The sequence below is a fragment of the Phaethon aethereus genome, assembly GCF_964289735.1.
Source record: "Phaethon aethereus genome assembly, chromosome: 23".
Taxonomy (NCBI): domain Eukaryota; kingdom Metazoa; phylum Chordata; class Aves; order Phaethontiformes; family Phaethontidae; genus Phaethon; species Phaethon aethereus.
In genome coordinates, this window is record NC_138599.1 from 1,798,310 (window position 1) to 1,821,780 (window position 23,471).

A 23,471-nucleotide genomic window follows, 5' to 3' on the forward strand; every position below is an offset into this window, starting at 1 on the left:
TACAGCTTCTGTGTGTTTGCATCTACTTTCTGGGTTTCAGTGAAGGGAATCTTTACGCAATGGAGGCCTACATGTTACTAGTTGGTTTTACTCCTCTCTTCTGCTTTACACATTTCAGCCAAAGTCACTGCCCTGAGCACCAATATGCTCTCCCCTTCAGAGCGCATTGCTACCAAGGGAAGGTAACTGTCATCTTAGTTTCTATTTTCTCCCTTGCAAGCCTTACATGTGTCAGCCTTTGTAAACTGCTGCTAACCGATCTGTCAATATAGTCAGAAAATTAAGATAAAGCAGTGGGCTGTTTGAGTGAAGGGGCTTCCGCCTTCCTCAGACCTTTTGCTGTATATTGTTAGGAATTCAGCAGTAACTTGGAGGTTATCATAGAGAAAAAGGAATTCCTTCAGCCAGGGCATAATGCAAAGGTGGGAGATAAAAGAAAGCAGAGGTTTCTTTCTGGGCCTAACCTGGCCCTGAATTACAGGAGGTGGCAAGGTCTTCAGTCAGTGGGAAGTAAAGATGCCGTGGAATCCATAAGGCATTTGCACTGCGACTTCTGCTCGCCCCAATTCTCTGAAGGTCTCTGCATCCAAGACAAGCAGGAAAGCACTTTGGTTCTGCAGTATGAAGAGAAAGCCAGAATGAATGCCCAGGTTGAACTTCATTCCACTGTCCAACTCACTACATCTGTCACCCACAAGGGACCTCAAATGTAAAACCAGGCCATGCGGTCAGGTACAACCAGACCATACAGACTAAACCTTCTAAGGCAGTTGGCCAGGAGCACTGATAGTCACAGATGCCACTCAAGAAACACTGATATTCCAAGGTACACTCCTACTCAAAGTTTGTCTGGCTGTGCTTGGCCGTTGCAGAGGCACACACCTCGGGGAGCATGGTGCTAGAACTATCTGCCAGAGTGCCTCAAATTCAGTTTTGTGGTTTAGAAAGTATAGCTAAAACTACGTGACTTTGACGAACTAGTAGCAATAAGATACCTCAGTGGGGGAGACCACAACAGACAAGATGACTCCGCTGTCTTCTGCTGTGGCACTAGGTACCGGCACAAACACAGGCTCTGATGGGTAGGATCCATCCTCCCGCCAAATCTAGCAAGCATAGTAACATATGGATGTGTTTAATTTCATTAATACTTGTCTACTCCAGTTAGCAGAGTTGCAAGTTGGGGTGCTCCCCACAGATACCCAGGCATACTCTGTGCTACAAGAAACCTATAGTTCAACCTTTTAATTAATTCTTTTGATTTCAGTAGTATGATGGTGTCAGTGTTGTGACAGCATGCCCATTGTGCCAGGCATCATGGAAACAGACAGTGAAAACGGTTCTTATTTACTCATTTCATCCAACAGCTTGCGCTGGCACAGGTATTAGCTACAAGCTCAGAAAACACGACCATCCTAGACGGCACAGCCACCTTTACACTACTCTCGTGCAGACCATGTTGTGTCCAGGCAGTGTGGAGAGGTGCCATGCCAGCAGAGAGGAGGTTTATCACCATCACCACCTGAGGGCGTAGCTGCTGCTCCTATTGCAGGGAGGGCCATAGCACTCCAAAGCTATGCCGAAGGAGGGAGCTTTTATTGCAAAATTAGTATCTGGAGCAGAACAATTAAAATGAGTGTCTCTTTCTGAGGATTCCTAACTCTTTCTAGCTTCCAGGAAACTCTCTGATTAGTAAGTGTTTAACACTTTAGAGATCATTATTCCCTATTTAAGGGAGACACAGGAAAAATCCCAGCTTGTGTTTGCGGTTGGAAATATCCTAAACCTTGTTTCTTGCCCGAGTCATAAATACTTTGGCAGTTTATCTACAACTGCCTATGCTACTCAGGTATCTTCTGTACTGTCTGGTAAAAGATGACTCTTCTTTGGCCTGGAAGACACATGCATGCTTTATCCAACCCTTTCTGTTCTCTCATTTCTCTAGGAACCTGGAGTGGTATCCTCTTCTGTTTTGTGTGTGCCACATTCATAAGTTGTGAGGTGAGAGATGAAATTAGGAATCTCATCTCAGACCCATTTGAACAAAGACCCCTAAAGAGTAAATTGCCTAGTAAATGACACATCATCAAGGCCAGTTCAGTGGAATGACTCCCATTGCTGAAAAAAGGTAATCTCACTTCACCTCACCTTGAAATTCTTGGTTTCCACATCAACCTTGATCAAGGAATCTCCAAACAAATGCTGAAAACCACATCCATAAAAGTAACGGTACCTCCTACCATTGTACCGAGAGTAGTTGATCTGGGGGAACTCCAAGCCCCCAACGTTTTCAAAGCCCTCAGGGTGGAGATTTTCATGTGTGCACCAGACCTAGAAGAAGTATGCATTACCCACTAGAAGAAGTATGCATTACCCAAGTGTCAGTTTAGCTTTGGCTGGGCAGAAGACCTGACTGGTCCCACCAACCCACTGCATAACCATTGTGGAGAAGAAATGTTTAAAGATGAACCTGACATCACACTGAGGCAGGTGGAAGCACCAACTCCATCTCCCTTATCTGTTTCACCCAAAGAACTCACTGACCATCACAGACCTTGGAAACTTCAAGGACCAGTCTAATATGAAAAACAGGAGCAAGTCCAAGTATTCCTGCACTCCTAGCTCAGAAAATCCCAGGTCCAGCACTCAGCAATCCAATGTACAAAGTACACACAGAAATGACTCCACTCATAGGGGACAACACGTGTTCTACACCACCGAATGCCACTCTGTAGGGCTGTTCAGAGCTGGAAGCAAAGAGCAGTTCTGTACCCAGGTGAAAGCATGGAGGATTTTGTCAATGAAGAAGCTGAAGTTTGGCCAATTATCGTACAGGCTCATAATCCATTTGGGCATTTTCAGTGAGTCACAATCTGTCTTTGCTCTTTCATTTAAGGCAATGTGGTAGTCTTTATACTAAAGCACTGAGTCCCATTTTAGTAATGACCAAACCTTGCTTGCTTGCTTGATGGGCAAGATCTGAGAAGATAATAGCACAGGATGATAACTGTTGCAGGCAATCTCACCACAGCCATAAATGCAGTTAGGTCTTTAATACATACCTTGCCATCTGCATCTTTCACAGCAGTTGCCAATGTGTAAGAGAGTGGGTTCAGATTCTTCCCCACAGGTGTGTCTGAATTCACATTCAGTGGGAGAACAAAGCGACGAGGGAAAGCTCGGGGGATTGAGTCATAAATCTATTACAGAGACAGAAAGTTATGATGATGGAGAGAGGAGAGTAGCATTTCGGGCTAAGTGCCCTTTTAGGGAACAATTCTGAAGTTTTAGACATTCCTCCACCTCTGAAATCATCATCTTCTATCTATTATGTGTTTTACCAAGTTCTGTTAAGGGGTCTGCTTGTTCCAGTACTTTAGAGTAGAAAGCAAAAAGATGGTCACCATTGCTTTCACAGTAATTAATGCTAAGTTGGGTATGCAAATCACTAAGTTATCCTCCAAATCTGTCAGTGGGACATGTGCTGCGCTATATTTTATTCAGAACAGACTTAACATTGATCCTTTTTACAGCCTGTCCACATACGCCCCACTGACTGTGTGACTTAGGCTCTTCTTGCCCAGCCAAGACCATGAGCTAATAGAGGGATTAGAGAAAATGGGACCTCCGGAGCGCTGAGCAAGCAGAGAGGATACCCCTGCTGGAAACCCACCCTCTACAGGCCTATTGGTGATTAGTAGCAGTCCCACTTAGGAAGCCTGAGGCTGGACAAAGCACTGAGAAACTTCCACATTATTTTAAATAATATGAACCATGATGGAAGAAGAACTTTGTAAGTATATAAGCTGCATGTGGTTACAAAGCTTCAGAAGAAAAACTGCTTGATTGCAGACTGTCTCAGATCTTTGTGGGATGACAGCATGATGCGGACAGCGACCATGCTGCTTGCTGTTAATCTCGGAGCATAAATGTTGGCTCTCTCAAATTAATGGACAGAGAGGCTTGTCCAGAGGATGGCTGGAAATCTGACTAAATGCTCTACATCAGTCTGTGGAGGAGCCTTCCTCTCCCCTGGATGATAAGGTGAGCAGGAGGAGACTACTGTACCCCAGTTCAATGCCTGAAGTTGGCCTGCATGATTTCCCTCTTCTGTTCTCAGGTACACACGGACTTCATGTTTGGGAAGTCTAGGGTAGTGGTGGAGTTAACTTGGGGAGCAAATGGGAGAGCAAACTAGCAGCTCCAAGTGTGGAAGACATTCAGCGGGTTGCATGAGAGGAATAATTGCACAATTGCCACAAAAGTTCTGTTCAAGCCAAGTTTCGAACCCATAATGCTTCTGAATATCAAGCCTTCTAAATAAAACAAGTGGCAAGGACCCTCTTTTGGTGTTTTTCAGTTACTTCAATCTGTAATTCACCAGTGCAACATGAAACTTCACTTTAATCATATGTGCTCATCTTGAAACCCTCCTTTCAAAGCTTTTATGTAGCTCACAGTAAACTGATTGGTTGAGGAACTCTGCCAGACAAAATATGGTTTAGTCAACAAGGAAAAGCACTAAGCACGGTTTGGGGAAAACAGCCAAATCATGCTCAGGCATATTTTAGTCTTTCAGTGCAGCATAAATTTAAGATTCTGTTCTGACTTGCACTCATTTGTGTGTATACAGTTTAATAGCTATGCTGCTTATCAGTTAAAGAACGTGGGTGGTGGAAACATACACTTAATGTTTACATAAGGACACCTTCAGAGGGCTCAAATTATAGCTCTTTTGTGCTCAGAGAATGGTGAACAAAAACTGGAATCAGATTGCAGAGCAAATGTCATATTAACACTATGCTGTACTTTAATTAATGTTCCCCACATCTTTGTAAAAAAACAACAAAAGAAAGCAGAACAAAATGACCCTACAGGGACCCATCTGTACACTTTTCAGATCAGAACTGACTTGCTTCTAGACAGCTCGGAACATAGACAGAGGAAGTTCAGATTTGTCTGAACATGTTGTAGAAAAGCCTGCCCTTCACGCACAATATGGTGGGTTTCCAATAAACACATCTGCAGTACAAGAAACTGAAAGCACCCCCACTTTTCCAGTGTATGACCTATGCAAAATAATGTCTCTTACATGGCTTTAAATGGTGCTTTTCACAGAGTTGGACATAATAAATTATTTATGAGTGCATGCTATTGTGAGGTGAATGTGAGGAACAATGTAGGGGTTTCTGTGATGTTTGGGTTTCTGTGATTTACATAATAAAGGCTGGTTTTCTCAAGTAATGCCTTTAAACAGCAGGGTTTCTTTTTCTTTTGCCCTTTAAAAGTCATGCAAAAACTTATTTTGCATACTTTCTTGGGGGAAAAATTTTATTACACAGGGATATGGAAAACAACTATCATTAAAAACAAAATTTTAAAACAGAAGTACATTCTGCCAGGCTGATGGAGATCTGTGTCACACACCAGTTTTAAAAGTTTCAAGGAAATGCTCCATGGAGATTATCTGCTAAGATAGGAAAGGAAAGAAAAATACCAACATATCAATAGGTCATAATTTTAGTTTTTACATATAGTCGTGGTTCCTTTCCCCAGTTCACATCCTGTGCCTTGTGGTCCCCCATAGCATTCTCCATTCTACTAACCTGACCCTTGCTTCAGAAAAGTAACTCAAGCAGCATGCTGCCGCATCAGATCCTATGCAACACAAATGCAAACATCTTACCTGGTCTAGACCTTCCCCACTCCTCCGCAGATTCTGAAGTTTGTAAGTAGCCAGAGTTGTTCCATCATCCTGGCAGCACAGATCAAGGACCACACAGCCGTGATCTTCAAAGGCATTGATTTGATGGAAAGTAGCAAAGGGCTTACTGTACCACTGCCCTGGCAGCACCTACAGTGACCATAAGACGGGCTAAATTTCCTCTCTAAAGATCCTAGCCACGCCTCAGAGTTTTCTCTTCTCTCCCCCATTTCATTCCCCACTCATTCCTTGGGATTTGTCTTGTGCCCTTGTGTTACTACAGAATGGCTGCTTTAAGCCAGTACGTAGGCAAAACCAGATGAAGAAAAGCCAAACTGTAAAGCAGCCCAGGGTAGGCCCTTTGCTGTCATGACTCCATCCCTATAGCATCATTCCCAGGCTATGACTGACCTTTCTATACTCCGTAGCACTTGGGAACTGCATTTCAGTCCCTGTGCTGCAGTCCCAGGAATATCAAACTGCTTATTTCTACTTGTTCTTTTAGGGCTGGCCCTCAGCACAGGAAAGACATGTTGGAGCAGGTCCAGAGGAGGACCACAAAGATGATCAGAAGGATGGAACATCTGTCCTATGAAGAAAGGCTGAGAGAGTTGGGGTTATTCAGCCTGGAGAAGAGAAGGCTCCAGGGATACCTTATTGCAGCCTTTCAGTACTTAAAGGGGGCTTATAGGAAAAGTGGGGACAGACTTTTTAGCAGGGCCTGTTGCGATAGAACAAGGGGTAATGGTATTAAACTAAAAGAGGGTAGATTTAGACTAGATGTAAGGAAAAAAATTTTCACAATGAGGGTGGTGGAACACTGGCACAGGTGGGAAGGGGCTCTGAGCAAACTGATCTGGTTGAAGATGTCCCTGCTTATGGCAGGGCAGTTGGACTAGATGACCTTTAAAGATCCCTTCCAACACAAACTAGTCTATGTTTCTACAAAATGCGTGAAGTAATCCCATTTCTAATAAACCTACACCCATCCTTACAAAGCCTATATTGCAGTAACTTCTGGATTGATTCTTACAGCTACCTGTGGCTACTACCCAGCACTTTTCTCTTGGAATCTAAGATTCCAGCTACAGCTGCACAGCTGCTGGAAAGGCCAAAGATCCACCTACCTCCCCAGTGTGCTTATTCACCACATGGAAGCAAGTATTGTACTGAGGCTCCCAGCTTATCCCTTCAGAAATGGCTTTCCCACGGAGTTTGGAAGTGATAATCTGCAACAGATTCAGCTTGATGGGTTGCTCAATGAAAATGATGTAGTTTTCACTCATTCCTTAAAAGAGCAGGAAGGAGATGTCATCCAAGCATCAGGCAAGGGAGATGATACAAAATCTCAAGGGCAGAGGGCCAGTGAACAGCCCTTTCTGCCTCACAGTAAGCTAAATCCACAGAGTTTGAGATGATAGAAAGCGTTCTTACCAAAGCTGTGATAGTAGGAGGGTTTCATCTTATCCATTGGAGCAATGGAGCACAGCACTTTTGCCCCCTCTAATGTGTCACTACAGTTTGACTTTTGTGGAGGGACCTGAATGATATTATACCTAGACCCTGTAAAGAAGAAAGGGTATTCAACACCACTAAGATGTGAGACTCTCCACATTCATGAAACCAAAGTTGGGTTCTGTTCCCTTCTGTTGCCCTAGAATACTAGGAACCACAGTCATAGCTAAACTGAGCAGAAAACAAAAAGCCCATTATCAAGTCAATAAAACAACCAACAGAGGATTACCTAGGAAAAAAAGAAGCTTGAAAGGAAGTATCTTCTCAGTCTGGTAGATTGACGTCTAATTTTACTGTCTGCAATGCATTACTTACATTAGAGTACCCTATAACAACAGGATCAGGAAGAAAACCAAGTGCATAGCTTGTGTATCAAAGGAAATGAAAACTTTGAGCTTTGGTGATGACTCATTTAACACTCATTTAATAGATCTGAGCATATGGGCAGGAAAGAATGGCACATGTGAAAAATAATCTATAGTTTGGTCTCTCCAGTTGAAAACTAGCAAAGCTAGATATTGCTAAAGCCAAAAGGAAATGAAAACAGCAAGAATGAAAAATTATCAAAACTGGGAAACTGCTTAGTGAACTGGAACCAGCCTGAGGTATCGTAATAAAAGGCAGTGGCTGTTTTCACAGGCCTCAGGCACCTGAACAGGAAGGCTTTTATGTAACTTACAGTGAATTCTAGCTCTCAGCAGCCATGTCAAAGTACGTAATTAGATCCCAATTACATGCAATGCTCATGGTTTTGGGAAGAAGAAAAATATCACAGAAAATTCAGCTTTGCTGTAAGACAGCCAAGTCGCTGTAATAAATTCCACCTTCTCTCCTGCATAAACCCTTACGGTCCTTATCAAAAGACAGTTATTGTAAGTGGAAAACATGTGGCTAATTGTCAAAATTCTTTGGATGAGGCTTCAACGCTGTATGGGACTTTAAAAATCATTCTCCTGTTTTCCATCAAAGCTTGGGAGAGGAAGAGGGGATATGAATATCTGTTGGATATTCACAGGCCAAACTTGGAAGCATCTGAAACTAATTCCTGAGAGAAGGCATTTTTATGGCACAGGCTGACACCCTGAAATAAGAACTAATCTGGTTTGCCACCATTTTGACACAAAGAGAAACAGCAATTTCAAGGCCTCTTTAGACACTGACGTTTCTTCAACAGCTGCTCCTTGAAGCAGCAGCGAGAAGCAGCCTGTACACCGGCCCACAAGCCAGGCCTGGTCATGCCCAGTCTTACCATGTTTCCCATAGGAATTGCCCATGTTGTATGTTGTCCCATCAGACTCATAATGAGGATGAGCAGTGGCCCCATTCACTGCAACAAATTTGCTCCAGTCTACCTGCAAATGCCAAAGATTTTCAGTCAGTATAGGAGTTTCCTGTTGCTCTGTAGCAAGCCAAAGTCTTTCTAGATGTTGGTTTCATGGAAGTCTAAGGAAGAATTAGATGATTATGGCCCTAATGTGGGGTCTGGACTTAAGCTGGCAGTCTTCCTGAAATCCTTGAAAATCAATGATGTTTCTCTCTGTGTCAGTCCTATGAGTAAAGTGGGACTAATAGCACTAGCCATTTCTCTGGGAGACATGAACATTACTAATGGCAGGAAGTGCTGACAGTGGGAATGTTGCCCGTATGAGCATTTTAGCTAGGACCCCATGTAATAACCAGACAGCATGAAGAGACAGTCACTGCCCCAAAAAATCACCAAGTTTTCTGAAAGCACCAATAGCTAATTGACAGTTAGCGTTTACTCTCCTCACAGAGAAAACAGTTTAGCTTCACTGTCTACAAATAGAAGGAACAGTTAGGGCAACAACTGTGAGTACTGTTAACATGTATTCCTAGTTCTGGGTTAGGGTGTGGCTTGGGCTCAGACAGTGGAGGGAATGTGTTGGGAAGAAAGTCTGAAGGAGAAAGTTGCAGGAAGATCAATCCATGCATTGAAACATTAAAGCATGGAAGATATGCTTCTTTTCCAGAAGTTTAAAAAAAACGGCTTTCAAGTATCCAACTTGAGAACCTTTGGAAGGCCCCAGTAGAAAAGAGTGCCACGCCACTGGAAGCTTAGAAAACCCTGTCCTTTTAAGGCATCTCAAATCAGAGAGTTTAAATGTTAAATCATCCCTTCCATTTCTTCACTTAGCCAAAAAATACCAGTCTGCATCTAAAAAGCAGCTTAAGGAGAATTTTTTTTTAATGACAAAATAGCTCAACAGAGCTGAACGTTCAAACTAAAAACACCCACACATCTTTTCCTCACTGCATTATGGTTTACAAAACAAATAAAATAGCAAATCATCAAACTCTCCATTTCAATATGCAAGTAGCATGCTATACTTCATAAACAAAGTTTCTTCATGACTCACAACTGATCCTATAGGGAGGGCGGGATTCCTGGAATGCCTCCCTCAAGATCTGAGGGTGTGCTGAGCCTGGTATTTTGTGATATTAAATAGTCTGTGATAACATACAGGCACAGCAGTTAATACTGACTCAGGAATGGCAGAATCTTTCCTCAGTCCTTCTCACAGTTGTCCAGCCCAGCAAATACCTGAATCCCTTCTAAGGGTGCAGGCAGGGGGACATATAGCTTATGCCATCATTTCACAAGTCATATTCTTCCCTCAAATAGAGCCACACTCCTGTGAGATGATGCACGGAGTGTATGGGTAGACTTCTACTCTGACTTTTTGTTCATTTGCTAGCATGGGAGAAAATAAAGTGACAGCTGAACTTTGACTTGACTTTATATGGACCTCACCACCCATTTGCAACAGAGGTTTTAGTTAAGACTTTGAAGGACCATTTTGCAGTATTTAAAGCTGGGGGTGTAAGAAGAGGGTAAAGGGAACAGATAGGAAGAATGAAGAGACAGGACAAAAATACAGATGTGAAATCAGTAATGTTAACTTCTTCCTGTATGCACTTTTGTTCTTCACACACTGGTAGGTACAGACAAGTCCAGACAAGTAGTGAGTGCACTGGAAGAATGCCAGCTGTACCCAAACAGAAACAAGTCTACATCTGTCTCTCCTCTGGCTTGCTACAGTGGGCAGTGACTGAATCTTCACTCATGAGAGCTGCCTTATTGCTAAGTAGATTTTTCAGAGCACACCAGAAAGAGATGCTTACGGCTATAGCCCAGAGCTGCACCGATCAGATCTTTTGCAATCTGGGTTCCCCATTGCTGCTCTTAGAAGCAGCAAGGAGTGATTGTCCTGTACCATAAGCTAAGCCCCTTATCCCACCTGCCCACACCTTTTCTTTCGTTTCAAGCGTTTCCGGGTCCACTTTGTACATGTAGACATTCTCATTGCTGACATAATAGTCTCCTTTATACACAACGTAGTTGACACTGGCATTGTCACTTGGTTCTGAAATGAAATCACAGAGTTGTACACAGCTCTGTTTAATCTCACATCACATTATAGCAAGTTAGACATGTTTAAACAAAAAAACCCATTTGTAATGACACTAATCCCTCTGTGATTCATTAAAATATCTCACTAATCTACAAAGGCACTCACGAAACTGTCTGCACGGGTGAGTTCAGGATAAAAGGACGAGGACTGGTTCTTGTGGAAATCACTGCAGTGAAGCCAAGATAATCTTCATACTTTCATATGCCCTTTGTTTCTGACCTCTTATTTCTTCATATCCCCCTCCCTTTCCTCCCTAGCCAAAGTCCTCTCCTCTGACAGCCACATGAAGAGTGCCATGTTTGATTTACAGCACTGGAAACAAAAGAGGCAAGACTTGAAGCTACAACTTGGGCTGAGGGGAGGGCAGGGATGCTATTTGTGTGACAGAGCTTGGACAGGGAATGCTTCTTCTTCCCTATTCTTTCTCTTTAAAACTGAGTCAGAGAGATGCCTTCTGAGAGCTACACGTGCACAACAGCCAGAGCTGTTCTTGCCACTCCTAGGGGAGCTAAGACTCACTAGTCAGGTGCCTGAGAAGAGCTGAGGAAAAAACAATTCCCCCAGTTGAACATTGTGTGTGTGGTGAACACAGAGCCTGAAGCTGGTACAGGAAAAGCCCAGAGGACAGGCCTTCTTGTAGTGAGGAATAGCCTACGTGTGTGTAAAAAGTCAAATAGGCAAGGGTGTGCAGGAACAAACTGCTGGAGCTTGGAAAAGAAGATGGGGGATGTAGATGGTTCTGAAACTTATTGAGAGGGCTGGGGTGGGGAGCTGGGGAGATAGGTAGACCAATGAGTGAAGGTATGACCACCTTTGAAGAGAACAGATGACATGGCAGGACAGGATCCGTCTCCTCAGGGAAGATAAGAAGCAGAAAATGGTCACACACATGACTAACAAGTTGCAAATTTTATGTCTGTTCTGGTTTTAGTGGAAAGTACTTTGCTTGCATTTAAGCCTATTTCTTTCCTGACATACACAGAATCCTATAGTTAATGGTACTTCCATTCCTGTGCAATACCATCTCTCACCCTACTCATATCATCTCCTGCACCTTAGTACAGGAAGGGAAAGATTATCCCACTTACTCTACAAGCTTAGCAAGGCAAGGTGTTTTAAGGGCAAAGCTGTGTCTCAGGTAGAATGGCAGATTGTAATGCTCATTATCAGGACTGCACTAGGTGTTGTTTGGGGAAAGATTTATGTTGGAAATTTGCTACAAACTCTGGAACTGAGTGAGCTGAAGGGGCACTAGAACATTAAACTGAATGTGCCTATCCCAGCTAAGTCTGACGCCAGCTTGCATTTTTGTTGTCGTTGTTCTAGGGGGTCAAAGGGCTCAGAATAGGCCTACCAGACTTCTTCACATCTCCTTTTAAACCTGACCACAATCTCCCCAAGAAAATAACAGATTATTTCTTATTTCTTAGAAACCGTCTTACGTGGCATCTCAAAGCGTGACATGAAGCGCCCAAAGACACTCTTGCATGGGTCCGGCATTGCCAGCGTCCCAAATTCTGAGACCACAATGCGGTTGTGCTGGCTGTTAGTCAGGTAGGAGCTGCTCTGCAGAAACTTGCTCTGGTACATCACTGTGCCATTCTTCAACTGGAATTGATGCAACAGGGCCATGCCATCAAACCAATGGTTAAATCTTCAAGAAGAGATAAATAGGAAAACAAGAGCTGGGCACTGTATGATGTTCTCCTATACTGTTCCCTCTTGCCTCTAGGTTTATTATTATTTGCAAAAAGCTACTGCCCAGATCCCATGAACGCTTAAACATGCATAGCTTTGTGATGAGTCTGGGAAAACATTTTAACTGAATGAAACAAATCAAGTGTATTTTCAGCTGTGGGACCTGAAGTTAGACACTGACTTTCAGTGAGATTTGAGCTCCCTGTATTACTTTTGAAAGTGGGCCTCAGGGACTTCTGAAAATGCTATGTATAACTTTTGGGGGAAATAATCTATACTGGTAAACCAATCACTCTGCAGACTTCTGTGTAGGGAATATAAATTGTGATTTACTGTACAAAGAGAATAGAAATTACTACTGAAAGACGAACCACACAAGAAGGAGCCTTTAGCTCTCAGCTGTTTGCAGGATGCTGTTCTCTCTGAAATGAGAAATCTCTCAGACTTTGAGAAAACCTTATGGTCTATCTCTGGAAATATGATGAGTACCTTTGGCCAATTGCTGCTATCAGCTTTGTTGCAGAAAGAGCTAGGTTTGCCAATTAGCTAGAATGGTGGATTCCAAGCCAAAGGCAGTAGTTACTTTCTTGAAATTTTTTAGTATATTATTTTTAAAATGAGATGGATTTGCTTCTAAAGCAAATCACACAATTTAGTGCAATGAACTTCACAAATTCTGCCCCAGATTTCAGAGTGCTCGTGGGATGGACTTTTGTTAATGACAAAGGACTAGGAGTGTGGATGTTTTAATCCCTGGTTCTGTTCCCTCATTATATCATTCTGAGTAGGTCACAGCCTCTCTGTGACTCAGCTTCTCCAACCTTAATAAGTTAACCATGCTGCTATTTTCCGATTGCCCACTGGGAATTTCCAGGTGAGGGAGCAACTGTTCTTAAAAGAATTAATACATAAACATTTCTTCCTTGCCTTACTTAAAAAGAAACTACAAGGTGCTCCAAACAGTGGTGAGACGTGTCTAGGTAGAGCTAAGGCCAGAATGATTTGACAAACTCACCAAACCTGGACTTACTTCTCCTCGCCAAACTCAAACTTCCCAGGACCATTCCTCAGAAGATTGCCATTAATCCATTTGGGAATATATCCTTTGATTTTCGCTGGGATGGGCTGAGGTGTCTCCTGTACTGTCTGCACTAAGGGTGAGATGCATTGCAAACCCCTGGGGCTGTGGAAGGTGATTTTCTCTTTTGATGGGTTGGCCAGGAAATTCTTTAAACCTGCAAAAGAGGTAATTAAGATTTTCACTTGAATAAACAGAAAATAACTAGAGCTTGAGTTTGGATGTCTACAGAATAGCATATAGTGTTCTGCAAGCAGCAAAACGATAGTGGTTATTCAAACTAAAGCTGTGTTCCCATAATACCCCACACATCCACAGGGAGCTGAAAATACAGTGGATTTAACGCTACTGTAGTTAATCTATTAGAGACACCTGTTCTGCAGTCCAAAGGAGGTAATAAAATATGTGATGATAGGAAAGAAGAGAACTAGTCTTTTAATTAAAGAAGCTTATAGTTGGAATTTATTTCAGTAAGTCACTGAGAGCAAGTAACGTGGATATTTATCATAAGAACCTATGAGGTTGCAAAAAGAAATCTGTTGCAAGTTGGGATAATACACAGAGTAATGTTGAGGAGGAGCCCTAAAAATTATCTCCCAGTGATTTCAGATAAGTAGTCTGCTGAAGAAAGTGACAGAAAGGAGCTAGTCTGACTGCTGCAAACTGAAGCCATAAGCAGAAAGATGTAATTAGGCACCTTGTAAAGCAGTGCATGTTGCCTTTCTACGGCAACGTTGCCAAAAGCAAGGCAGAGAGGGGCACACCTCAGATAGAAAACCTGCATTCTAAAACACCCCCTAACTCCACGTTAGTATCACTGTCGTAGGTGAGTTAGAGGCAGAAGAGACTGTGTGTACTGGGACATTTTCCCAGGACTTGTAATCTAATCAGCCATCACCCAAGGAGTTTCCAAACATAAAGCAGAGTGCAGAAAAACAACACAACACATCAGAAAGAGATCATGATACTTAAGCAGAATGTGCTACTGGCTTTTTTACTTGTGCTGCATTTGCAATCTTCCTAAGGTCTTTCTACTGTCCAGTCACTAGTGTTTGACCTTGAATCTTTATAGCCATATTCATCATTGATCCTTTTGTAGACCCATATTTTCTCCCTTTTTGTTTGCAAAGTAAGAGAGTTTTTTGTAAAGTCCTTGACTGCAAAAGATCTTGCAGCAAAGCATACACAGGAAAGAAAATTCAATAGAGCATAGAGCAAACTGAACACAGAGGACAGGGACAAGCACTGTCCATTGCTCTGAGGTTTGCAGCACTGCAATTAAAGACATGGTTCATTTCAACTCCATGCTCTCCGATGGGATGCAAGGATCCCTGTATATGGCCTCTAGCCTGCACTATGCCATCACAACCCTCACTGTGCTTATGCTCAGGGCTGCTTATAGGTGAAGCCACCAATGCAGCAACATACAATGTGACAAGCAGCGGTATCCAGGTCAACTCATGGTTAGTGCTGCCTCAGACACCTCTGGCTAGGACTTAATCTGAGCTGGGTTTAACCAAGGGTTTCTGAAACAGCGTTGACAAATTGTGCTTTAAAAGGGTGCTAACAGTAAAAAGCAGCATTTTTTGGAGCTAAAGCTAATGCATGGTTTTCCTTATGCTGACTATTTCACAGTAAAGAAATTTTATGCTATATGCTACCAGTATTCCTTTTAACTTGAATAGTCAGACAAAATTCAGGATTTCCCAGCTTGGGAGTTTAGGGGAGGGGTTGTATTGTGGCATTAGGTTCCTTCAAAACAACGTTCTATTTTTAACAAAACTGTACAACATCCTCTACTGAATTAACAAAAAAAAACAAAAACCAAAAAACACACAAACAAAAAAAGCAAACAGTTTTTCTGCCCATTATACAAAGGCTTTTCTAGAAAAGGAAAAAAGAAGCAGCTCACTAGGAATAACATCCCACAGAACAACCCACAGTAGTCCCAGGCAAGTACTCTAAATCCAGGCAAGCCATAGCTAGTTACACAATCAATGTTATGAACATGATGTTAAAGAACCCAAAGTCTTGGAACATAGGTTATCAAATGTAGGTTGTCCTGTTTTCTCTACACTGAACATGGAGGACTTTGCTATGTTGGCATTATTTGAAATGCAGTAGACCAGAAGCTCATAGGCTATTCAAAGGTGTACGGGTCAGTTCTCAAACTCACCAGTACGATCTGATTTCAGCAGCTCAAAAAGGCAATCACTGGCTTTTCCCCTTGCACAAAACAAACAAACGAACAAAACCTCACAAAAATAACCACATCCCCCCAAAAAATGAAAGTCAGGAAGAACACAGATGAAACTGAGATGAAATACATTTACAGGACAGGACAAAAGAGATTTAAGCAGATTTACCGGGTAAGTAAATAAGCAATAACAGAGAAGGATAATTTCTGATGGAGCCTCTTGTTGGAATGCAATATCCCCCTTGTTAGGCATGGTTACAGGACAAAAGCATCAAGAAAGCACGAACTGATTGGAATGCTGTGTGCTGACAGCACAGAGTTAGTTATTGGCGCCAGTACCCTGGCTTGCAAAGTCTCATCAACACAAGGATTGTTTTAGCAATCCATTTAGCCACAGAGGTGGACTTACCTAGAAAGTGCACAGACTGTTGCCTTCCCTCCCAATGCTATCACTTCCTCATTTATCATAGGCTTTATGTCCACAGGTCAGTGGAGTTGCTTTGCTACACTGCTCCATCCTCACCACAAGACCATTGAGCCATGAACTAAACCAGAACTGATAAAGATTTAGGTGTAAGTGAAACACTGATTAAAAAGGACAGTGTGGCATACAGAAATCTATTTCTGAACGAGGTATAGTACAAACAAGACCCCACACTAACTAGAGTCCAGACTGACACTGAACTTCATTCCAATTTGTTGATGTAGCAATTTGTTCTGGTTATAGTAGTCACTTTCACCACTGCTTCTTCTAGTCTATGTTTGTTAATCCAGGTGATTAAGTGAAGCTGCTGCACAATTTACCTGTGAGCCTCTGAAACCACATGTTCACATCCACAGAGGAAATTTGCTATTGCAGACAGGAGAATATCTGCAAAAGAACTGAGCTAGCAGCCATCATTTTTCTAAGCTTTCTTCTTTAGAACAGCCACAGACAGAATGAGTGTTAGGCATGCAGCAAGGTAAATTGCAAGATCCCTTCAATGCAGTTCTCTGGCTTGCCAATCCTCAAATCCTTCTTTAGATCTCTAATATGGTAAATCAGCTAGATAAAGAATACAGGCTGCAAGGCTAAAGCCATTAACCTCAAACCACCAACAAAAAAAATTAAAATTCAGTTAAGTTCTGATTAAATCCTATATGAAGCACTCAATCTGATCTCAACACTAGTGCTTCAGAGTATTTCCTTAGACATAAGGAAGTAGAGGCTTTTCATATCAACCAACACCTGGCAGGTTTAGTGACTGCCATCAGTATTTGCAGAAATGCAGCTTTAGTAGGCCAAGCTGAAGTTTGTAAAGGTGTAAAGCATGTAGAAAAAATGAGAACAATGTGTCCGTAAGGAGATATTTTTGCATCCAAGCAGAAACAAACATGGCATGACCAAGAATGGCACTACATAGAAACTTCCTGGAGAGCAGCGTAATTACATATGGGAATTTAGGAAGATAAACTTCACAACAGAGCCTGAACATGACCAGAAAAGACCTTGTGGGTCATTTCCTCCCAGTTGCTGTCAGAGAAAGTCATATACATGAACTCTTTCTTAAAAGTTACTATGTTTCCTGGCCCTTATCCCCTATTTGGAAGACAGCTCATTGCCCAGATGATTAGAAAAATCCTTTGAATTTACAGAAGGACTTTATTTGTAGGACAGTTTGTCTCCTTTGTTCTTCTGTCAGCACTGTTGTGTGGCTTTGGTAGTTCTCCCTCTCTGGTGTTTACCACATATTGTATTTAGAGTGAGCAATAATATCACTGCCTAAGCTAAGCAAGCCAAGTTCTTTTCATTTTCCTTCTCCTGTGATAACCTTGCCATTCGCATGACCATCTTAGCAACCCTCCCTGACATCTGATCTAGTTAGAATTCATTTCATGACATAGTCTAGAATGCGTCTGAGAACAGGCTATATACAACAAGAATGTGGAAGTTAATACCCTGTCCTATCAGACTAGAGAAAAAGAAACAAGCATAGCAAGATAATCTTTCCCTCTGGGAACCACTCAAATGAGATGAATATCCTGACAGTAATGCATGCAAAATGTAATCAATTCATGATACCCAGATGAGTGAAACCAGAAGTTTTCAGAAACATGACAAGTCTTTCTAGGACAATTTTGAAAAGCCAGGAAGTGAGGAGGGGTGCAAGGAAGAAAAAAAAAAAAAATCAGGTTTGCTCTGGTGAGTTTGTTCTGATAGATTCCGGACAAGAAACAGAAGACAAAAATAAGCAATGACCTCCTCTAAACTTGTCACAGCACAAAAAAATGTGTCTTTTACGTGCATTATGTAAACTGCCTCAGTATTGCAGGTCACTCGTCTGATCTGGAAACAAGATGTTGTCAGGGAATTCCTTAGAGACCATCATCTACAAAGCAATGCAGCATTTCAGCAAACACAAGGGTGGGTGAGTGTGGTCAGACAGGTTCTTTGCAGGGACTTCATGCAGCCTGCGCCTTTTTCGCTTTGTTTAAGGCATCATTCTCTTTGCAACATACTGAGATGTGATCAGTAGCTGCAGCAGCAAACAATACAAGCTAATTTGCACATGGAGCTAAGACCAGAAGGGCCTAGTACAACTCATTGCTCCCTGTCAGCACAGGAAAGGCTTGCATTCATTCAAAAAAAAATCAAATCAAACTGCTGCAATACATGTGCAGGACAGTACAATACAGAAGGAACACATCAAAGGAAATTGTTTTGTTGCTAATCTGTGAGTGACCATAGCTGTGTTTAAAAAAAAGAGGAAAAAAAACCCCACCACAGCTGCACAACCTACACTTCTTCCCTATTGGAAAAATCGGAATAAAGTCTAGCCACCAAATTTAATCATAGTTTAACATTAAAAACTGTTGCATTTATCTGTACCGACTCTGAAATGCACTGAGCAGATGGAACACAAACACTTCCTACTTGAATGCACTGTTCATAAGCAATTGCAATAAAGGTGTATCACCTTCAGGTAAGAGTTGAATCATCAAGCTTAACTTATTGTAACATCTAGCTACTCAAGAAGACATCACTCTCTGCAAAAGACAAGTCAGACTGGCTTTTATGTTGAACAACATCTAAATAAAATTAAATACTGACTCTGCTCTACTGTTCTCGCTACAATCCAAGACAGAAGAACTTTAATAAGCAATAAAGGAAAGGCACTACAGTCCCAGTGGGGCTTACTGTACTTGCCTGAACATAATACCTGAAAATCAGGTCACAACCTGCCCTCTCAAAAATCTCATTTCTGAACTACAATTTACATTTTACCTCAAGCCTTTAAAAATAGCCTTAAGATCTAAACTTCCTTTGGCACATCAGAGCAGAGGCAGTACCAAATACAACATTGTAATTTTTTGTCAGAACTTTTCTAAAGATTGTAAGCCATTACTACAGAATTATCATAACCTGGCATTGTTCATATACTATTTCCATTCAAAGAGCAGTGTGCCATGATTTCTCTGCCTGTAACAAACTGACATCCTAGCATTAATTATTTATATCCAGAAACAGTGGAACCAAGGACAAGGATCTTGAAAAAGTTTCTGTAGAGAAGAAGCTACCCCACCTGCTTTGGGTAGGGTAGCAATGAATGAGACATTAAATTGTACTTAAACAGGTGGGACAGAAAATCTGAACAGTGGATGGAAGAAGGCCATTTGCTAGCTGTGAAATTGAAATAACATTGGATATAGCAAATCCACTTTGATTTTAATCTATGTATTCAAATATGAGGCACAGGGACCACCAACATTTGTGTCCACATGCAACTGCACTGTCTAATTGCTTGACTCGGAAGAACATCCAGGACCAGCCTTAAGGGCAGACTTTAGCAAACAGAATGCTCACAGTTTGTATTCTTCAAGCAGGGGGAATGAAGCAAGAGTTCTGTTTTCCCTGAGGATTCAAGCAAATTCAGAATAACCATACATCTGATTTGGAAATCCTCTGGCACAAGATACAGGCCACATTATGGTCCCTGTAAATCATAGACTGGAAAAACAGGGCAGAAAACCAGCTTTCCCCATCCCCCCACCTGAAGTTGCTGTACCTATTGATTTCTGCCATCCAGACTCTAGCCTTCACCTTCTGCCTTCACCAGGTTTGAACCCCTCAGCTCACCTGAGTGCCCCCACACGGATTTTTGAAGTTGTGGCACTTGCCTTGTGTATGCTGGGAAGTCCCCGTACTTGATTCCTTGTTCCATCTAGCTTGTTGATTTCCCATTGTCAGGGGCTCAGCCACCTGCTTCCTTGCTAACAGACAAAGAAGCAAAGAACATAAAAGAAGTGACAGAAAACACAGGGAAATGGAGAAAAGGAATGGAGAAAGGCTTGTCAAGGGGAGGTAAGGGAGAAAAGCAGTATATGAAATACAATTGCATATGAAGTATCTGTTGATTTCCCAAAGACACCTGTAGAAATAGATTCTACACTTTGGGGGTGGTTTTTTGTTGGTTTTTTTCTGACATGAAGAAAGTGTTGTTGTCTGTTAAATACTTATGCAATCAAGTGCTTGGAAGACTTATCCTAGAAAGGCACTATGAACAACTGGTGAGCTAGGAAAATTTTGCTGGTGTCACAGAAAACATATCACATGGAATAAATTGTATTCACACTTTTTCTTTTATTATCACCATTTCACTCAAATGCCTGAACAAATAATAGAGGGGCTTCTATTTCATGATTCAACATTCTCACCTTTTAGCTAAATTGAGACAACTCTATATCAGCAAGCTTTTTCAAGAAGACCTTAGTAAAAGTCAGGGAAAATCCCTAATTTAAAAAGATACAGAAAATAAGGCAAGGAAAGCAGGCTTTTCATATCACTCAGGTAATTAAGACAAGAAACACAGCTCTTTATGTTCCTCTGCAGTTCAGCTTTAAAGCATAATGAGAGAGGTGGATTGCAAGAGAATTTAAATTTAGCAGAGAGCCTCAGTTTAAACAAGATTATAGAGTTGCTGCAATTTGCTGGCAGATCAAAAAAAATCATAAATTTATGCATATAGGCTTTTTTCCCAGCAGGAAATCACACCCTGAAAATGCTAATACCATAGGTTATTTTACATAACATTCCCAATGCTACAGTTAATATTTGGTCATTTAGTTTGCATTAGTTCCTCCTCTGTCTCTGAATTTTCTGTCTTCCATCTCACAGATGTAGTTGATGACAGATGCCTTACACCAACTTAGTAACATGTACAGTGAAAAAGAAACCTCCTGGACTGTTCCTAAATTTGTTTCCATGTGTTATGGATGTGTTATGGTGGCACAATAAGGCAGGTTTGAAAACCTTTCAGATCTTTGGATACTCGAGAAGCAATCCTTTGATTCTAAAGGGGATGAAAACACCACCATCAAAAAGCAGCGATTCTGGTTAACTAAGTCATGATCTTTACAGGTTCCTATTTTGTTGTAACAGATTTCCCTGTTTTAGACAAAAAAAAAAAGAAAAAAAAGAAAAAAAGAAAATTAAAAAAACCCGACAGCTCAAGTAGTGCGATGACAGCACAAATTGCAGAGTTCGATGGTGATACAAATTCCCGTGGGTAGTTTCCCACTCATATGTTCAGATCAAAGCTTCAGTAATATCGCTGCTCTAAACAATCCGCTCCCTTTCACAGCCCGCTTACACGTCTCACAGCAGGCTCCCTTGCAGAGAGAATCTGCTGCCGACTGGTTTTCCAGATCTAAACTATCAGCATCTGCTAGTAATCCGGGGGAATCTGTGCAATGTACTTGCCTCTCCCGTTTATGTTTTCAATAAATAATGGACAATCTCAGGCTTCTAACACACACTTCAAATTGCTTAGTTCCTAATTTCTGATCAACAGAAATGAAATTGCTCTACTGACCTGTGTCAGCAGCAGCTCTTAACAGCGGCAGAAAAGCCCTTTCCAAGGTGATGGGATAGAAAGATTTGTTTGTTTATGCATTTTACCTGGAATGAATTGCATCAAAGAGCAGAGGAAATGCTGCAAATGAGCAAGCAGGAGGCTGATGGCAGACCGAAGGATTTTGGAAAACATATTCCGCTCAGAGGAAGAAATCAGATCAGAGATGGTCAGGAAAAGGTACTGGTGCCAGGATGATAGTGTGCAGCCAGCACTGGTGGATCAGTTGGCGAGAGCTGCCTGACATCGTCATTTCAGAATAAAAGGCAGGAATGTCTGCCTTAGCTGGGCAGGATGAATGAGTTAGCCTGCCTGCCCTCCACTGCTACAGCCAGAGCAGGCAGTTGCAGGGCATGGGGGAGACGTGCCTCCAGCCTGAGCAGCTCAGCAGCCCTTAGACCCTCTCAACAGCTGGGCCAGGTGAGTTCCTGAAGTGCCAAGACAGTTAAAGTTCATGTTACCACTGGTGGAAACGGTGCTTTATTGCTATTTGCTGGATGTAGCTGGAGAAATTGGAAGAAAGAGAAGAGGGAGATGTATCCATATACTGAAGTAGCCAGGCTTCAAGGCAATTCTTGTAAAAATTCTTGTCATCTTGTCTTTTCTTTTTCACCTGTCAAAAATACTTTTTCTGTGTTTTGTTTCAAAATCTGAGTAACCATTTTGCACCTCAAAGAACCTCAAGGCTTCAAGAATATTGGTTGCAACCCCAGATAAGACCATCAAATCAGATAGGGAAGGACCAGTGACAGGCTGTTCTCTGCTGTTTCAAACCAAGATGGACCTTAGATGGACCCTTTCCTTCAGGATGCTGGTAGCACTTTGCAAATGCACTGTGATGGCTATGTTTGTTTCATGTTATTAAGCAGTTCTTAAAAGCTGCCCTATCCCTCGAGAGAGAGCAAGGCAGCACACCCAGTACCCTAAGTAGCCCATTCCACTGTCCTGAAGATGGGACAGATTATTACTCATGCTAAGTCTTCTGCTGCAAATTAAGCCGATTTATTCTTGTCCTCTATGCAAGACACAGTGAACATCTGACTACTGTCATTTCTGTAACTTACCTGTTACTGTACCTTCCCTTGATTTGTGCTTTCTCTAACTTAAACACACTCAACTACTTCAACCTTTCCTCACCGATCATGTTTTGGTTTATTCCTGTTTCCCACTCTGCCCACTTTGTTTTTAATAAGCAGATCCATCCTCCAGTTAAGACCAAAGTAGCAAAGAGTAAAGGAGAATGGCTATGTTTTTATGTCCTGTCTGCTATCCTATAGCTACCACATCTCATCTCTGTTTCTTTCACCACCCAATAACGTCATACCAGCTCTAGCTATTGTTCTGGTTTGTAACATACGTAATTCCCCTTGCTAAGCATAGTGCTTTTCCCTTGTCTTTTTTGAATTTTATCTTGATTTCAGATCCACCCCTCGTTTTATTGAGATTATGCTGAATTTTGAGTGTATATTATTGATAGCATTTGTGTCCTCTCCTAGCTTGCTGCCATTTGATAAATGAACTGTATTCTCTAACGTCCTTCTTCTAAATCATTCAGGATAATATGGAATAAGCAAGGCTTGAAGAGATCACTATAGGATGCCACCTAGGCTGACGTTTCAGAAAAAATGAGTATTCCTTTCACTGACTTTTTAACTCATTCACGTAGCTCCTACTTCCTGATTGCTCTCATTTTTATATAGTACCATACAGGACAGTACCATACCCTAGCTATCATTTTTCCCTGTTAAGTCAGCTACTCTGATAAAGGATTTTTTTTTTAATTTATTGTTCTCCTGTCGCTTATAAAGCCATTGTTAAGAAATTTACTTCAAACTCTCTACAGGACGTGAGATAGGCTGATTGATCTATGATTCCTTGCCCTCCTGTTTTCTGGCTGTTCAGCCTGATGACTTAAAACACCCACTCTGCTCTTGTTCAATGCTGCTTTCATCAT

At 41.8% G+C, this 23,471-nt stretch overlaps 1 protein-coding gene across 1 annotated transcript; it reads right to left on the bottom strand.

Moving 5' to 3' along the window:
- Positions 1–500: 500 nt before the first annotated feature.
- Positions 501–22,489, bottom strand: BCO2 (beta-carotene oxygenase 2; the record flags this gene model as incomplete). The annotated part of the gene is made up of 14 exons (XM_082009937.1): positions 501–614; positions 996–1,106; positions 2,149–2,331; positions 3,063–3,200; positions 5,687–5,854; positions 6,832–6,992; positions 7,139–7,267; positions 8,469–8,571; positions 10,490–10,605; positions 12,096–12,307; positions 13,382–13,586; positions 19,785–19,877; positions 21,565–21,731; positions 22,440–22,489. The coding sequence occupies 14 exons, from the start codon at positions 22,487–22,489 to the stop codon at positions 501–503; spliced, it is 1,950 nt and encodes a 649-aa protein (XP_081866063.1).
- Positions 22,490–23,471: the final 982 nt, after the last annotated feature.